General features: G+C 38.5%; 1 protein-coding gene across 1 annotated transcript; it reads left to right on the top strand.

The window, feature by feature from the left end:
• The first annotated feature begins 1508 nt into the window (after nt 1–1508).
• On the top strand, nt 1509–5639 carry LOC119730565 (nephrin-like). Its single transcript, XM_038203542.1, has one exon. It carries the CDS (start codon nt 2064–2066, stop codon nt 3492–3494), a length of 1431 nt encoding a protein of 476 aa, XP_038059470.1. The 5' UTR covers nt 1509–2063; the 3' UTR covers nt 3495–5639.
• The last annotated feature ends 14399 nt before the right edge of the window (nt 5640–20038 follow it).

Consider the following 20038-nt stretch of genomic DNA (forward strand, 5'->3'; position numbering starts at 1 on the left):
CTTAAAATCGCCAAACCTCGTACAAGTAGGAGGTAGAGTAGGCATGTTGTCACAAGGGGGCGCTCTCGCTCTTTTTTTAATAATATCATTTTCATTCAGGTACGACCTGTATTTATTTGTTTCATTCGAGTTCTTGCAAGAGGGCGCAACACTGACACTCAAATTTTCTGCAAAAAGTGCGGAATTCCCCTGTGTGTGCAGGACAGTGTTTCAGGGTGTATCACTATGTTCGTGACTACTACTGACTTTCCAATGTACCAAGGATATACCAGAGAGCAACAACAACAAAGTTAGCGAGTAAAACTTATTTCCTTTTTTTTTTTAAAGAGTTTTGAACAATTAAAAAAAAAGCTCGAAGATGGGCACTTTAGGGTTAAACTTTTTAAATTTCACGGGCGCTGAAAGAGTTAAGAGAAATATTCACGTCCATTTAACCTTATATTCCACAAGGTTGACACACATTAGGCCAAAAAAAAAAAGTCTCCGGTTTCTGGTATGGAGCTTGCCCCCCAAAAAAGTGGCGCGGCGATGCGGCTTTTTTTTTGTTTTTACCTGTTTTTTTTTGCTTCAAATGTCGGCTGATGACTGCAAATGGTGCCCGACTAAACCTAGTGCAAATTTATGGGAGTCCGGAGAGGCCACATAAAGCTTATTCTCGATCATAACCCCATCTAAAAACACGTTAAAATTGTGCAGCAGCAGGATTCCAGTCAAACCAGTGAGTTTGGTGATTTTGAGACATCATCTTTTATTGAAAAAAAAAAATTTTTCATTTTGCCAACGTGCATGGCTACGGCGACGCGCGCGCATACCAGAAACCGAAGACTTTTTTTTTGGCCTTAGGGGGCCTACTGCAATTAAGCTGGACGATTAAAATATAGAACAGGAAACATTGTCATACATGTACATTGTATCTCCAAAGCTAACTGACAATTTGAACACTGTACAACTACAATACTTGTTCTCATACAAATATGGGGCAATTCTGGTCTTGAATAAATCAAATTTTAATAAATTTTCCACAAATTCTAACCAAAACAGCACTGCATACGTTCGGTAGTTATTCTGGAATAACTTTCTGAAATTAAAACTTATATATTTATCTAAGGAAGAAAATGGCATATATTTGCATTTTCTCTGCAGTAACTATTTGGAATTAATAATAATAATTCAGATTTTTGGTCACAAACTATTATGTGAAATTGTTTATAATGGATACCCAGCTTCGGAAATTAACAGTCAATTTATCAACCTCAATAAATTCACACTAACACAGTGTAATACTTTACAATGCCCCAAATTACTTCATTGTGAATGCTCAGACATGCCCACAGCTGCTACACAGCAAACTTGTGCACAAATCACTGACATGGGCCAACTCGCCTGCCCAGCCCACAATGGCCTCATTTGCATACCAAGTCCCGCCCACTGAGCAACAGCCAGCCCAGCTGTTGGTGGCCCCTGATTGGTCCAATGTGGCACACTTCTGGTGTCACTCACACAGATGGGCCCCGCACGTGGCATAAGTGTGACTCAAGAGAGGGGGTGATGTCATTGGATAGCATTAGGTGTGTGTAAATCCATAGTGTGTGTACTAGGCTCAGCTAGCTAGAGAGGCAGGCCAGAGAATCACTGAGCACTTTCAGATATTTCATGGGATGCCAGCGTAGAAGACAGATGTAAAAAATCCTCATGCACAGCCTACAATTCCTGGAAAAACTGCATGCACTTTGCAAGAGCTTGTGAAATTGGAGAAATTGTCACTGCTGCCAGCTTTTTCAAAGCTTTTGTAAAATTGACCGGATCAGATGATTAACTGGATCCATCAGCCAATGAGAAGAGAGATTTTGACGTTAAACATTTACAGAGACATCTGTGGTTGTGTTGTGTGCTCTGCAAATGTTCTCTGCAGTCTGCATGTAATGGGATGGTGATGAGATGAATTCCAGCTGAATTGATGCCAGAGAATGCTAGAGATTGCAACGTTAGTTTGTGACTACTGCTGATTCTTGCAACTTAGGAACTCAATTTCGGGGAACTGAATTTGTACATTAGCTCTCAAGATGGAGTGGTACAGGATCAGATCCAAGTCTTTGCAGACATCGCTGCAGTTTCTCTCCTTAATTGCAGTAGCTCTTTGTCAACCAGATTTCAAAATTGAACCTATGGAGACCACGGCACTCGAGGGTGGCAATGTGACCATTTATTGTGTGATTAACAATCTGCAGTCAAACCATGAACTGCAATGGTATCGTGGAGGGATCCTAATCAGCCGAGATGCGGGCATGCTAATTACGGAGACGCGCCTCCGTGTTGAGATGGACCTGAATCGTGGTGAGTACAATCTCATGATAAACCATGTGACTTTAGGGGACGATACAACATACAGCTGTCAGGTGATCGACAAAAGCACTGACACGGAAGTATTGGAGTCTGGTGCCGTCAGGCTGGTGGTGCACCATGTCCCGCCCAGCAGGTACCCCAGCTGCTTCCCCTTGACCAAAGACAGCTACCAGGTGGGTGAGGAGATCACCATCACGTGCCAGTCGGAGCGCGGCAACCCGCCGGTCACTCTGATGTGGACCCATGCGGGAGATCCTCTGCCCATTCACACGGACGATACGCAAATCGGCTTCCGGAACATCGATTACACCTTCAGGGTCGGGCCCGAGAATCACGGAAATATATTCCAGTGCAAGCTGACCACCTCAGCCACAAACCTGGTCCGTCGAAGCTGCAGTCTTGGACCACTGGACGTGACCTTCCCGCCAACTTTCGCAGAGATTGAAGGTTCAAATTACGTCGCAGCTGACCAGGAAATAGAGCTCACTTGCAACTCCGAGGCCAATCCTCCTCCTTCCTACATCTGGACCTTCAGCGAAAAAATTGACCAAAACAGGATCACTTACCATGACGACAACAAGCGTATAACCTTCACGGCAGCACTTGCTGATAGCGGTCTGATCATCGGGTGTAACGCAACCAACGACCTCGGAACGGTACGGGATGCAATCACGCTCAGTGTCAACCAAGCGCTTACAAATCCCATCTACGGCACAACGCCATCCAGGAAGATGACACCAAATGATGGTTTGGACACAGGAGGAGCCCCAAGTAAACCTCAAACAGATCCAAATAACATCATTCTCAAGCCAGAGGTTCTGGCAATCATCGCAAGCACCCTTACACTCATCCTTTTAGTCCTCATTGTTCTGGTTGTAGTGACCTGCCGGTGCCGGCCACAGAACACCAAGACCGTCACCCAAATGCCCCAGATGATCTACGGCCAGTACGGGCCCTCGTCTGTCCAGAACTGGGAGCAAGGCAGCATCTACTTTGAGCCCAGAGACCGCATCAGCGTCAGGGACATGCCCACGTGGCAACGGCCAGCTCCCTGGCACCGGAACGTTGCAGTACAGGTGCCCTGGGTAGAGGAGCCACCTTACGAAGAAATCGGACAAAACTGGGACGAGGGTATGACGCTAGAGATTTGAGGCAACTATTTTCAGCCCAAAAAAATGTAAATATGTATATATTCAAATTAATTTTTGTAAAAGGAAAATTCTGAAGAAAAGTACTCCTCGATGACATTATTAAAATCTCATCCGATCACTGTTAGAAATTGACCAAAAGATAACATTACAAAAAACACAAGTATCACAAATTAATAAATGCAAGTTTATTTTCATTTCAACATTTTTCAATTTGTGGCAATGCCATCATTGCACTTATATGTAATTATGCACTCAAAGTGTTACCCTAAGGGGTAAACCTAAATATGTCCTACCCTTCTGATGCAACTTTAATCTTTGTGCCTTCTTAAGTTTTTAGACAGGATGTCCGAAAAGAAGATGTTCTTATCTTTGTCAGTTCTTAATACTTAAGTGATAGCATTATATACAATGGTCTTTTTTTCCACCATGATTTGGTAAAATTCTCTCCTTCAATTTGTGAAATTTTTCACTGGACTGGTTAAACATATTGTTAAAATAGAAACCTGTTTGACCATCGTCTTTTAGCACAATCAACTTTCAAACTGAAAAGGAAATGGGCAGTCCATGCTTGGTCAGAATTTACACTGCGAACTTGAAAAAGTAGGCTAACCACTTGTCAACTTCCAAATGTCACCATTCAATTATCCAACTTTTTTTTTTACTTTCTGAAAAGATTGGACATAATCTGGTTAAATTTTCACTGGGAAACTTTGCCAACACCACATTGGAAAACTTGGGTGTCCATCATTATGTATTGGCAAAACATGGACTTTTTTCTTTGGACATCCTGGGTTTTTTTGGGGTACTTTTACTGTGCAATACTGCGATACCAAGTACTACACAAAAAGGTGTGAACCAAGTGATTTTTGTCTGATACATGTAAGTTGTGTGTTTGCAGATTGTCTAGCTGTAAGTCTGCAAAATTTATGTAATGCTAACACGTCGATTTTTCTAATACAATGTATAATGGAAATTGTTTACTTTGCATTGGGCTAACATTGCCAAAGTTGATGGTATATAATCTGTGTAAGTTTGTAACTGTATACTTCACTGAAAAAAACAACGTAAAGTCATTCCAAAATTTGCTCTTTAAAGGACAAATAATAGTAGTTTAGTATAAAGGAATACATTTCTTTCTGTTTTTCCAAAGAAAATGCCTCCTTATTAACTCTTTAATTTGCGCATTGCAATATCAATCGAATGTATTTTTTTCAAAAATAAATTATACATATTTTTCAATTTAAAACAAAACCTCCATATAGGCCTATTTGAACAAAACTATTTATTTTGGGCTCGGTAAATGTACTATGTAGCACTCCCTACCATGAAAAATTCACACCTACATGTACATTTAAAATGTATGGGGTAATCCTGTTTTGAAATATTGAAACAATTATAGAATTCTAACTGGATGAGCTCATCACTCCGATTCTAAATTAAAATGTATTTGTTCCCCTCGCAAACACTCACGCGGAGGTTCGCAGCTTTAATGTAACCGAGCCAATTATGCTGGTAGGCCCAATCAATATAGGCTATGCAGAGCCTGTCAACAGAGGTGATGGAAACTGATGTTAATTTTTAACCCCCTGTGTTTGACTAAAGGTCTCTTTGTGTGGGACGTCATTAGAAAAAAACTAGCATAATTTGCTGAATGCAAAAGCACATTGTAAATGGGATGCACATTGTAAATGTGATGGCTTTTATATTGGAAAGAAGCGATATTGTGCCAGCGCAGTGAAGTATTTTGTGTAAATGCCATATTCAGAAGTTAATTTTTATCTAACATCGCACTCGGATGAAAATTTGAGGTTGAGAAAAAAAAATAGAATTGAAGATACATTTGTTTTGTAAAACGATGGGTTTTTGCCTTCATTTTGTATTTGTTTTTAAATTGTACTCAGATTTTGACTAATATGGAATTCCAAACCAGTTCTAACAGATAAGGGCCTCATATCAATATTTTGAAATAAAAATCTCATGACACTTGATAAACAAAATGTTTAAAAGAAGATATTGTCAGCACAGTGAACATTTTTGTGTAAATGCCATTCAGAAGTCTATTTATACCTGACACCCCACTCGGATGAAAATTTGAGGTTGAGAAAGAAAATAGAATAGAACTTGAGATACATTTGTTTTGTAAAACGAAGGGTTTTAGCCTTTATTTTTTATTTATGTTTAAATTTTACTCCGATTTTGTCTAATGTGGAATTCAAAACCATTCCTAACAGATAAGGGCCTCATATCCTTATTTTGAAATAAAAACATTATGACACCTGAGAAACAAAATGTTCAAAAGAAAAATAAAAATCCTGACAACTGCAGTATGCTTCAATGTGTACACATGCAATATGCAGTCCTAAATCACCTCATCTGTCATATGGTGAACACACAGTCTCATATATTTCAACAGGGATGCATTGGGTTATGGCAAACTAATCACTTCTGAGTGGGCTAGACTCAGCAAGAGTATAATGATCTCGTCAAGTGAGTTCCCCATTCGCTAATTGCCACACTCCTGAAATGACGAAAGAGGAGATAATAACTACCTCAACCATTTGTCAGACCATGGTCAGACGGATACTGCTAGGCAATCAACCATTTTGGTTTCATACACAGAATTGAGGCAATTTTGTACAAATGCAACGCAAAAAATTCACGGATCATTGCAATATCTTTATTGTAGCTGGATGCCACACTATACGCCGGCAACAGACATTTGAGATTTAGGGCCTACTTGAATTTTAAGAGCTTTTACAAAAATGAAGCCCCTGGAAAAAAAAGCAGTCACCCAAGACTGATGCATGATGAACTTATTGGTCCAAAATCTCATTAATAATATATGTTATCTTCATACCAGGTTGCCATGGTTACTTGGCCAGATGAGGGGTTGTTTCCATAACAGAACATTTTTGAATTATTTCACAGGGCCATTTGAGAAAAAGATGTTTGACTTCGCTGTTTCATTATCAATGATAATTTTTCGGACAGTACTCAAGAATTACAAGTTCTAGGCATTCTCAAATCCCAGATGACTATAGTGAGCATGCACTGACTGAAATGTAAAGTTCAAGTAATGATTATGTTAAGAAACAACATGTTTATACACAGGACACTTTTCAAATGCATCAAAAGCATAAAAAGCATCAATCTAAAAAGCTGTTTGAGGCTGACCCTAATGGAACTTCTAGTGGGCCCAAACATGCATAATATACATGTACATGTATGGCACATGTAGTAAACCCCGATATGTACACAGACCCACGCTGTACACTATGATGATTCACGTTCTGTCATGCTTGTTATCCCATAAGTCTTTTGTTAAAAATCACTCAAGTTTGATGGGGAAAGCCCATATGAACAAGTCATCATTCTAAAAACAAGCTACATACCGGGCTATGAATTCATATGATTGGGGAAAAAAGTGGGTTTTTTTTCTCGAACATCCAAAGTGGTTTCCGTGATTCTTAGTGAATATGTGTACAACAAGCCTTAGAAAACTGCAAAACCTATGCGTGGTAACAAAGTAAAAGTAATGCACCGCAGATGAAAAAAAGGACAAAGTCCTTATCAGCTTTTGCATTTGTGTGAAGAAACTATAACTTTCTGCCTAGGTTAAGATAGGGTCACAAACAGTAAATTTGCAGTTGACATGTATCTCTTACCAAGAAAAATCTTCCTGTTGCTGTTTTTCAACAATGTCCAATATCATGGTTGGCTGGCTTAATCCAATTATCTTAATTAATTTTTCAATATGAGGTCACCTCTTGTTCATAACAAGAGTCTAGGTTAATTGAGAAAATGAGAAGGTACTTTCTGACCTTGATACGCAGTTCTTCTCTATTCGCTTTTTCACACTTCCGCCATGGGCATGCAGAGCATCGATCTGGCAACTTTACGCAATAGATAAAGCCGGTTCAGTGATTCCCGTGTCGGGGTTCAGATCACAGAACCGGCTATTTTAAGTTGCCAGATCGAGGCTCTGCATGCCCATGGCGGAGCGTGATAAGAGCGAATTGGAAGAAGAAAAAGCAAAATTTATTGCTGATCTACCGGTAAGTTGCCTTTTATTTTCATTAGTAGCAGTAAGTGAAGTCTTGGATTATACATGTACATGTACTTGATTATAATGCATGAACTGTGGTTCACATAGTGCAAGGGAAATGTATTTATGTTACCCCGAAAACCTTCCAAATAATAGCATGTGCAAAACTGAAGAGAAAAATGACCAAAATCGACCAACACAATTGATGATTGACTAATTGTTGAAATTGGAGGCCCTTGTCCTCCCTCCTGTCCAGGCAAGCCCCGCCCCTTTTGCATCCTACATCCACTCCTCTCATTGTTGAAAAAGTACAATGTATGACATCATTAAGTCAATAAAAGTGTTGGGAGGTGATCCCCCTGAGCTCATCAACCATAATTGAGATTATTAATTCTGCAATGTGCTGTTGGACAATTCATGGTTAGAATGAGCTCATCTGGAAATACCTTAAGTGTGAAATCATACCCGTGATTATCACACTGAATGGTGCACATGTATTCTGGCCCCTGGAAATACTGTACACACATGTACAAACACGAGGCTTCTAGGGTTACTCATTCTAGGGTTGAGCCCCTGTGGTTAAAATTTTGGGCTTCGGAAAAACCCCGGTCTGGGGCATTACACACCCCTTGAAAATTTGGCGTGAGAACTTCTCCTTTCAAAACCAATGAAGTGTGATACTACAATTGAATTATTCACAGATGCAGATCATGACTAATATCGCTGTTTGCTTTTTTGACAAAAAGCAACTGCTGTGTGGCTTAGGAAAGAGGAACAAAACTTTTTTGGGGATTGTTTTATACCAAAACAGACTGGTACACAAAGAGTTGTCCTTCCAAAACCAAGGAAGTGTGGCACCACAAATTACATTATCCACAGATATGATGATTCATAATCTGTTTGCTTTTTGACAAAGGACAATTTGATTTGTGGTTTAGGAAAAAGGAACAATACTTGTGTGCAAATGGTTTTAAAATTGTATTATAACAAAACACACCGAGAATGGAAACTTCTTTCAAAACTGTTGAAGTGCGACGCCAACATTTAAATTAATCACTGATATCATGACTCACATATCTGTTGGGTTTTTTTTTTTGACCAAAAAGTCTGTGGTGGAAAAGGAACAAGGTGACTCTTTGTGAATTGTTTTAGATTGTACTTTTGATGAAATCATCTTTAAGAATAAGAGTTTCACAAAAGTCCAAAACCAAGTTCAGTTACTCATCAGGCTGATGTATTGTTGTGGTTTCATCCAATACAGAGACCAAGACTCCATGTCACACCTAGCAATTCAATAATACATGTATATCCCTGGTCAACTCTCTTAGTCTTTTTGTTTTTATGGAAATCGCCGAACCCACCACAGATCATGGGAGTATCCTCACATCTAGTGATGAGTCAGAGCTCGTAAAAAAAAAAGCTGTACAAATGACGTTATGCTTCAGTTAGAGTGCTAAAGCCAATAGGTATACGTGTACCATCAAATAACTGAAAACTGATTATGGCATTCCGGGCATACACCGCAGGCAGTCAGGTGACAGAATGAAGCCACACCCATGTCATATTCATTTGCATTGGATTTGTGAACATGTTTGTTAATTTTCACTGTACAGTTTTCAATATTTTCACATGAACTGTACATACACGTACGATGAAAAATATTGAAAACTGATTTAAAAAAAATGGCAATTTCAAATTTAATTTTCGCACTGAAAAAATAATAACATTCAGAAAACATGCGTGTGATGAAAATTTTATCATCATGGAGTTAACTTGGGAGCATTAATATATTGATTTGTTTATTGTATTTAATTTTTTGATGTCAATAGTACAAATGTAGCAGACTGTGCATCTGTTGTTTGTGCAACAGCTGTTGCTAAAAAAACACAAAAGGAAAGACACCCATTTGGATCTCTGCTGATGGAGAATATCAAGTCTGCTTTATATGTTACATGTATGTGCTGGTGAATGCTAATTGTTGGGAGTAAAAGTACGTATGCACAAAATTTAAGTAGGACATCATAAAGTAAGTAATTTGCTTTTCAAACGCTGATCATTGGCAACGACAATGTGTTTAAAATGTACACATTTTTTTTTCAGAACAGAAACACCAAATTGCAAAATTGTTGAACTTTATCTCTTTAGCTAAAACATAATTAGCTTCGGTGATTCATAATATATGTATCTTAATATTTTTTGCTCATTTGTGACTATCTGTGTTTTAATTATTCAAGTTTTTTGGTATTTATTTATATGAAAATGATTATAATGGCCACAGGTTGATTCGATTAATTAATTATTGTGTAATTGCTGTACATATTGAATTATAACGTCAAAGAATATTACACAGGTTGTTAATTATATGCAAATAAAATGCGAGGGAATCTAAATAAGACACAGAGTTATTCAGGTTCTTTATTTCTAATTTAATTTTTTGTCACCATCTATAATGTCATCACAGTCTTTTCCATATTAACAGACTTTGTGAAATTAATAGTTGGGCAATGTTTAATTATCAATTCAGCTATGCCATCACAGCAGTCAAAATCAATCAAGTGACTGTTTTTAACAGTTAGGAATTCCCTTCTTAATTCGGTTTAGCCATGCTTTGACTGGAGGTGATTGATATGCCAGCTGTACATGTACAGTCTACAAACCTCTTTTGTCTGTTGATAGAATTTGACTAGTCAAAGTGTTTACACGAATGTGATCTAATGATTTTCTATTACTAGTCTGTGTACAATTTCCTATCATGGAAAGTGGAAGAAAACTTTGACTGTCTGTGATGGATCAAACAATAGGAGGGTTAATATATAAAGATTTTCCCTTCTGATTTCATACTATGACGTTCCCCCTTTCAGTCTATGGTGCAAATCAAGGCTCCCAAGACATCACCTTTGGAAATTTTTGAACTCCCCCCCCCCCGATGTTTCATTAGCTTTGCCCATTGTGCATACATGTCTCGGTTAATGGGACAAGACATTATGCTCAAAAAGACAAGAAATGTTATTATTTTACTTCTGTTTTTGAACATTAACCTTCAATCCCCACCCCCCCATTTTTTTTTAAAAAGACCAAAAGAAAAAACAAAAGCAAGGAAGAAAATAAGCAAAACAGGTACATTTTTCAGATTTGCTCACATGGCAATTTACAACCAATGTGGATGTTATGTACACTGTGCTTCTGTGTTTGCAATATTTCTTTATGCATGCAACCCATTCTTCTACTGGAGGGATAATCTTTTATTAAATCTACTTGTCAGATAAACAGAGCCAAAAGAACGTCCCCATGCAATCTGTGACTGCGTGGGAATTTACCGAGCACCACCTGCTCCCAACGCCCCTCCAGACACCCATTCATCGCCTCCCTGGTCATTTAGGGTCACCAACTAGGGCGAAGTGTGGTCCTGAAGTGCACTGGGGGATCAAAGACTCCCCTGGCACGTGCCTGTTATTAACAACCTCAACACACCTATACTAGTGCAGTGTCCACTTTATTCAAGGCTCTTCGGAGAGCTATTCAAACATTTATAGGGCTTTTTATATCCACACACCTGAATGTGTGCGCGTCCTTCAGACATACATGTACAATCTATCCTGTCATTGCAAAATGCTGGTATTTTTAATTTTTTTGGTCTGTAATTTTTTTACAAGGATAAAAACTGATTATTCAGTAACCACCTGTATTGGTTTTTACTTGCACAAACGTGTGTATTTGTCTTTTTATGCCTTGAGTTACATGTAAGTCTGCACCTGCTTGTTTGCACCTCAACCAATGTGCTGGTATACTCCAGGGGAGGTGTCTGGACAGGAAGATGATGATGAGGATAATGATGGGCGAAGCTAAACAAAAAGTGCTTTAATTAAAGGTATAGTCCATCATTTGTAATTTGTGCATTTTGTTCGTTTGAAGCAACAAAAGAGTTCAAAATCTAATGAAGGATACTGAACAACTAACCTGATGAAGTTTCAGCTAAGCTTCAGCTGTACATTCCGAGAAAAACAGCATTCTAAGATCTCAATTTCAAATCAAAAGTTGCTGAATCATGTTTTGAATTGTTTTGAATTGCAACTATACGCGACATCGCGCACTGATCCGACGAATTATAACAACCGCGCGCGCGTGTGCGTCGTTCGAATACTTGTGCGCGCTTCGCTGAATAACAAAACGAACTACTAATTTAAATTTTCCTACGGTGCTTCTTAAGAATCACCGTTGGAAATGTCTTCTTTCGTTGATTACTTCAAAATGACAGCTTCCCAGAAAGAATAATTTCACAGGGAGTTTAGTCACCTTACTATCTTTCAACCAAGTTAGTTTTTCAACAATAATTACGCCAGTTACTTCTCGGATGGCTGCAAATGATGGACTCTACCTTTAAAAACAAAATCAATCAGCACAATCTCTTGTTGAGCTGTAACACGCAGTATGTCCAATTCGTTCAATAGAGCTGCATTCTCTATGCTTTTTTCGAACTTTATTCCGAAAAATAGATTTCCTTTCTAAATAGTTCTTTCTCTAGCATAAGTTATTCACGTTTGAATGGGACATGACCAAAACACAAAATCAGCCAACATTTAGTTATTGAATTATCATTTTACAAATTTTGAATTATTTGCGGTCCAACAATACCGGTAATTCTGCAGGTTCTCACTAGTAGGCTGGTTCCCGCCACACGACCAGCATCAATAATTTACGGACGGGTTTGTGTTTTGTGTCCATAATGAAAAAAGTAATAATAATTTAGAGGTTTGCCGATGCAAAAAAAAAATGTTTTTGGTTGGACTACAATATACATGATTATGAAACAAGTTGAAAATTTATTAAGAGGAAAAAGTTTTGAATTTGTTGAAGAGCTTCTAAGGGCTCTTCAAGCAACATTTTTGCTTGAAGAACAACTTTAAATTGTAGCGCCCTAAACCGTCCTGCCTGTTACTCACTGCAGCGCTCAAACTGCCCGAGCACTCTATGGTTTTATTGATTCTTCAGTGGATAAATACAATGTGCAGTCGACTCTCGTTATAACAAGGTCGATGGGACTAGCCAAATTACCTCTTTATAACAGGAATGTTGATATAAAAGGACAGCAAAACAAAGTAACACAAAGAGAACCTGAGATTTGGGACCTCAGAATTTGCTCTTTATTTATAAAGAGCACTTTTATAAAGAGGTTCTGCTTATAAGCAGAACCTCTTTATAAAAGTGCTCTTTATAATGAGAGTCAACTGTAATACAATAAAGTACACATGTACAGGCACTCATGGGTTAAAATGCTTTACAAACTTTGACTGAACTCACTGAAGACAACAATTTTTGTCCGGATAAACCGATCGGACAAATGTCCAGAGTCTGCCTGTAATCTCACCCTCTGTACACCATTAGGATTAGGATAACGAAGGGCATTATTCAAAGAGTACATGTGTAGATAATTTACTCAGCCAATTATCTTTCCCGGACATGCTGGAATGGTTCTCATTACTTTCCAAACAATAGGAAAAGACTCTCAAAATAGATAACCTTAAAGGAATAGACTATTTTTTTTTTGCAGAGACAAAAGGGAAAGACAATTATCGCCCCCAAATTTCCTCTTTCAGAAGTTCACAAGAAATGAGCAATATCCCAGTACATACATTCACTTCCTTGCAAAAACATCTCAGGTACTATGCGGCTAATTTTATCTGCACGTAGTCTCTAAAAATACCCCATGGTGGCACAGAAGAAACTTGTTACTTGTTTTTCACCGATATTTTTCAACAGTTCTACAGCTGCCAAAATCCATAGTGCCTCCAGCAACATAAACACGGAGTATCGTGATTTCAGATTCAATCGATGGATTCTTTCCAGTCGAATGGATGATCGATCCTACACGCGAACGCACCGCGACAACAGCCTCTTATTACAAGTGGAACTCTTATACAGGGCGCGATTGTATGGGGCGGGTGTGAGGCATTGTCTGTGCGCGAGCCAGAACTGAATTTAGGGGTTTTTTATTATCTTGGTTAGTTGCGGACAGACGTTCCATCCAGTGTGTAGATTGGGTCGCGTGTGTTGGTATTTACCAGGAGGGTGGGGATCAGTGAGTGGGAATTTGTCCACCTGTGTACGTGATGTGAGATCGTAAATGGAGTATATCATGGAGATATTGTAATGACAGATAAGGCAAAAAAAAAATATAGTTCTGCTTCCGATTACATGGCATTCGAAAATAGGGTAGGTACAATGTAGGTAGAGATTTTTGGGGGGGGGGCCATTTTTTTTCTGTGTACGATCATATGAAGGTATCAGCGTTTAGTCAAGGGTAAAGTAAAAACTGATGGATTTTTGTGGTGTTTGTCCTCATTTTTCCAATAAAAAAAATTAGGGTAGGGCTCTCAGAATAGGGTAGGTAGGGAAACCGGAAGCAGAACTATTTATTTTTTTGGCCTAAGCAGGATATTATTTTGATAACATTAAGAACTCAAACGATGAAGTCTCTGTGCTGTTACAACTGTAACACAGCACAGCAAAAATTAAACAAAACTGAACACATGTATCAAAGTATTCACTTGGTCTAGAATATCACAAATAAGTACAATAAAGTATCAAACACATGTAAAACTAGTTACATGTATTTACATAAAAGACCAGAAAAAGACCTTCACTTTAAAGCCTCTTCCACTATTAATTTGACACTTTAAGCTTCAACAAAAGTTTTGTAACTCACAAAGGAAACCAGAAAAAACAAGTCAGGTGTGTTTACAAACACAAATGCCCCGCAACCGTGACTGTTCCCATGACATAACACCACTCTTTTAACATCAACTTACATGTACCTTGGTCACATGGAACATTCATTGACAGCATTAGTGTCTTCTCTAGGTTTTATATGAATTAATCCCTAATCCCTATAATCTCAGAATAAATACAAGATTTCTATTGTTTTAGCCACTGTGAACTTGACCCTTGACCTTTTGGCCCCAAATTCAATAGGCTTCTTAGGATTACCAAGAACAATCCACAAACCAATTTGAAGTTCATATGTTAAGTATTTCTCAAGTTATCGCGCTGACAAGATTTCTATTGTTTTAGCCACTGTGAACTTGACACTTGACCTTTTGACCCCAAATGCAATAGGCTTCTTAGGATTGCCAAGAACAATCCACAAACCAAATTTGAAGTTCACATGTAAAGTATTTCTCAAGTTATTGCGCTGACAAGATTTCTATTGTTTTAGCCACTGTGAACTTGACCTTTGGCCTTTTGGCCCCAAATGCAAAAGGCTTCTTAGGATTGCCAAAAACAATCCACAAACCAAATTTGAAGTTCACATGTAAAGTATTTCTCAAGTTATCGCGCTGACAAGATTTCTATTGTTTTAGCCACTGTGAACTTGACCTTTGGCCTTTTGGCCCCAAATGCGAAAGGCTTCTTAGGATTACCAAGAACAATCCACAAACCAAATTTGAAGTTCATATGTTAAGTATTTCTCAAGTTATCGCGCTGACAAGATTTCTATTGTTTTAGCCACTGTGAACTTGACCTTTGGCCTTTTGGCCCCAAATGCGAAAGGCTTCTTAGGATTACCAAGAACAATCCACAAACCAAATTTGAAGTTCATATGTTAAGTATTTCTCAAGTTATCGCGCTGACAAGATTTGTCCGGACACACACACCCACCCACCCACCCACCCACCCACCCACCCACCCACCCACCCACCCACCCACCCACCCACCCACCCACCCACCCACCCACCCACCCACGGAAGGACAAGGCGGAAACAGTATGCCCCTTCGGCTTCGCCGCGGGGCATAAAAATCATGTTAGGCCAAAAAAAAAAAGTCTCCGGTTTCTGGTATGCATGCGCGTCGCCGTAGCCATGCGCATCGGCAAACTGAAAAAGTTTTTTTTTCAATGTAAGATGATGTCTCAAAACTGCCAAACTCACTGGTTTGACTGGAATCCTGCTGCTGCACAATTTTAAAGTGTGATTTAGATGGTTTTAGATGGGGTTACGATCAAGCATAACCTTTATGTGGCCTCTCTGGGCTCCAATACATTTTGCACTAAATTTAGTCGGGCACCATTTGCAGCCATCAGCCGACATTTGAAGGAAAAAAAAGTAAAAAAAAAAAAAAAAAAAAAAAAAGCTGCACCACTTTTGGGGCAAGCTCCATACCAGAAACCGGAGACTTTTTTTTTGGCCTTACTGTCTCTTTCAAGTTTTGCACATTACTGATTGTGTGCAACTTTTGGTAAAATGCTTTTTACAATACAATTCAGTATCACAAACATGGTACCGGTATGTGTATTTATCTTAATACTCAATGGTCTAGCTGTCCCTTCCTACCAATACCATACATTGAAAGTTTGAGCTTAGTCAGTCTGAAATAAACAAAATGAGCTATGGCATTCAATGTTGGTTCACAGTCTCTTATGGGCACCAATGGGTATATTGGCAAGCAGTACGCAAAAAAGAGATAAAACTTTTTACTCTTTTGAATTCTCACTGATGTACATTTACAATATACAAAATTATTCAGGCCCACATCTTTTTCATGGAGCCTACTCCGCGTTCTAGCACTTGAGGGAGAAGCGTGCCTGCACAGCTTGTGTCTACTCAGATAATTTCCCTGGCACGCGAGTCAGTCTCGACCCTCTAGGCAAACTCTCTGCCTGCATTCACGCAACTTGTGTCGGCCGGGCCATAGTGCCCCGCACCATCCCTCCATGCTGTGAGGAGAGTGTGGATCATGGGGACACGTGCTTCCAAATTAGGCTCTTTTTCTGAGACAGGGCTAGAAATTCGGATCCTCGGTCCATTTTTGGTCAAATTCGTGTATGGAATAATTTGAGTATTTTCTGACTCGCCTTACGCTCTACTCTAATTTGATTAAACATGTGTAATGTGAACTATTCAGTTAACAAGTAAGCTCCTAGGCAATATGTTCATGTTGCAAGCCACAGCAGGCACTGGATTCACTGTCACAACAAAGGACCAGGCAATCAGGGCCCAATTTCATACCACTGCTTAACAGTAAGCAGAAAAGTTGTGCTTACACTATAGCAGAAAATCATGCTGCCGCTTAAGCACTATTTCATGCTAACGGTTGCGCGTGCATGGAGATTTCTATTGTTACGTCACTGATTTAAGAAAAGTTTTCTTCTGGGGTTAAGCATGCTTTTGCTGTGCTTAAAGTTACTGCTGAACGGTCCCTATGAAATAGATGGAGGCTCGGTAAGCACAATGTCGGCTGTTAAGCAGCGCTATGAAATTGGGCCCTGACTTGAGATATGCAGAAATCGTCACATTTCATATTCACCTGACCTTTCTTCTAAAAAAAAATTAAAAGAAAGCATTTGGAGTTGCTGTTTCAGATTTTTAGTAATAATTACTTTATAAACAAATTACCTTTTCTCGACACAACATCAAATTTTTTAACACCAACTGATATCTTCTAGCTTCTCCCTTTAAAACAATCAGAACATGACTTTGATGTTCAAGATACCCCTTTAGGCCATTGACACTTAATGCAAATGCAAGGCGACGTTGTTGCACAAAATATTTTCAACGGAATTTCAAAGGAGTTAAAATTTGTTCGCAGTGCAAACAAAAATGCCTTGAAGAGTTTGTTCGCAGTGCCATTTTGAGCTTCATAGCTTCATCCACCGAAATAGCTACTTTTGCTGAATAACTATTTTTCTAGCACTATACCAAATTATTTACTTTCGAAGGAGACATCAACCGAACAAAAGTGGACCTCGTATAGTTATTGAGTTATTACTTTACAATTTGAATTACTTGTTGGCCCTACAATAATTCTGTTTCTGCAGGGTATAGGCCAGTTCCCACCCCATAATCAGTATCAACAATGTACAGACCGCGAACCAGTTTGCTCGCAAGGTGGATCTGTCTGTGCCTAGAATGAAAACCTATTTTCAGAGGGTTGTAGACCCACCCAACAACTATTTGATTTGATTTGAAATGGTTTATGAAAATAAAACGTCATCGCGGCCAAAGGCCGAATTGAGACATATTCTTACAGTTATAGATAGATTAAAAAAGACACATTTATAAAGTTAATCCAAAAAGGAAAATATCAGAAATAAAAAAAAAATGGGTTGGAAAAAAACCCAAATACAAGTTGAAAATTTATAAAAACTCAATTTGTTAAAGATTATCAGCCTTGCTCTATGGTATCAGCATAGCAACTTTAAAAAATGGTCACAAATTCTTGTTGGCCTTTGCTTTTGCTCATGAGCTTTTTATCAATCAACACTCTGCCAGCCCTCCCACAGCTCTTAAAATGTTACCACCCCCTGAGCCTAGCCTGATCACCATCATCAAGAACTAAATTGAACAGGAAGACAGCACAGCAGTATGTGGCACACTTTGATGCCTTGGGGTCTGTTGCTGTCTGGGCTAGGTAAAACAAAGTGTGTGGAGGCAAAACAGAACATGATCTGGTGGAAAACACAGGCAGTGGCACACTTCACACCTCAAAGGGTGATGAGTGAGACATTGGGGTGACAAGGAATGGGGAGGATTAAGCAGCCTCAGACTAATGGCTGTGGCTATGCGCCTATGGAAGTGGCTCATCCACTTCTCATTACTGGCCATAGCATGCCATAGAAAAGTACATGAAAGTTAGACACAGCCTTAAACTAAGTCAGGTAAGCCATTAAATCTGCAGCCTTTTGTTTACAAGAAACTTTGGATGATACAATGGACATGATGTGAGTTGAAGTTGTAAATACACGCACATATGGCTGCGGTTGAAAACTTAAGTCATTATAAAAAGCCTCGATCTGAAATTGTGTGGCATTCTGGAAACATGAGGATTTGCGGGTGAGAATAAATTTTACATGTAATTACAATTTTGTTTGTGGCACTTCAATCGGACCTTGTATTAACAAGTAATGGCTGCATTCGCATTTATCAACATGTCAAAACAGTAAAATACAGAGAAAAAGGCCTTTAAACTGTTCGAGTTTTTGTAGTTATGAAACATTTTCATTCCACAAATTTTATACTATTTCCTTACATATATCAAAGATTACAAATTATCAATAAATCTGAAAATCTAAAAAAAAAATCACCTCTATTTTTTTTTTTTTTTTGCGTTTTTCTCCACTACGTCCTGTGCCCAGTTCCGACTCATTTTGCAAGAATGCCTCACAAATATGATTTCAGTAAAACATTTATTTTTTTATATTTTTTTTTCACCAATGTTTTATTGCCTACAAACAAAAAACACTCCACATGGAAACATCAGGTGCTCTAACTTTTGCCCAAAAGAGACTGCTTCAATTTATTGAGAAAAGAATGCAGGTATCTCAAACAGGTTTCGTAATATTTGTGTATGAAACATGTGAAGTTGGCATCTCCAATACTAAAATAATAAGATAAATATGTCTTTTTTGAAACCTATTTGAACTGTGATGAAGAAAGTTAGATCCAAAAATGGGCGACAAGTTCTATCGAATCAAGTTGATCTCAGCACAGAACAAAGAATCTTCTATTCCTGCTGTTTTCTGCTTAAAAGTGGTGTTAAATGTTGAAGGCTGCCACTACTACAGGGCCCAATTTCATGGCATAGCTTAACAGTCAGTTAGCAGAAAAGTTGTGCTTAGCATAGTCTCAGAAACATTTGCTGACCTTAAGCACTATCACGGCGTGGATGTGCTAACAGTCGCGCATGCATGGAGATTTCTACTGTGACGTCACTAAGTTAAAGGGAATGTACATCATTGGCTTTTGCTGTAATTTTCAGAAATGAACTATTTGAGGGGTTAGTATAATAGATCAAATATTGTTACACTGACATTTTTGAAGTTTTGTGTTCGAAACTGCTGGAAAAACCAAGAAAAACAAAAATGTTCAAGTAGTCTAGTTCCCTGACTCCACTAAAGATGAAATGGATCAGTTTATAGATGCCGGAAAATTGTAAGGTAAGGGAACCAGTCTAGCTGGCCTGCACACGTTCATAAACATGTAACCAATAGCAAACAAAATTTGGACTGAACAAAAATGGTACACTTTGAGCAGTAGTTGACAAATACTTAGGTTTTTCCAACGGTGGTCGGCCGACCACCGTTGGAAATGTATACAAAATACAATTTTCTTGAAAATGGCTTTACACCAGGTGCCATAATTTTACATAAGGCTTTAGACTGTCATTTACCAACATCCTAGTAAGGTATTTCATAAAAACTTGGTAGTTTTATTTTTCGATGTTTGCAAATGTTGTATATTCCCTTTAAGCAAATTTTTCCTCTGAAGTACAACTGTAGAAGCGTGCCTTTTGCTGTTGCGCTTATCCTTAAATGGTCTCCATGATACAGACCATGAAATTGGGCCAGGTAGGGATTTAGGATAAAATACAGTACATTTAATGCACAGTATTTTTGTGCTGTAACTTGTATTCATATACTTACTGATATTATGCTCACTACGAAACTCAAAATCAAAAATGCATAATTTATGACTTTTAAATATTCATTTATTCCCCAGTATGCAAT

This window comes from Patiria miniata, unplaced genomic scaffold, assembly GCF_015706575.1.
Source record: "Patiria miniata isolate m_02_andy unplaced genomic scaffold, ASM1570657v1 HiC_scaffold_22, whole genome shotgun sequence".
Lineage (NCBI taxonomy): Eukaryota > Metazoa > Echinodermata > Asteroidea > Valvatida > Asterinidae > Patiria > Patiria miniata.

What these genes read in the sequence shown, in the direction of transcription:
- LOC119730565 (XM_038203542.1), top strand. Translation starts at nt 2,064, where the DNA reads ATGGAGTGGTACAGGATCAGATCCAAGTCTTTGCAGACATCGCTGCAG.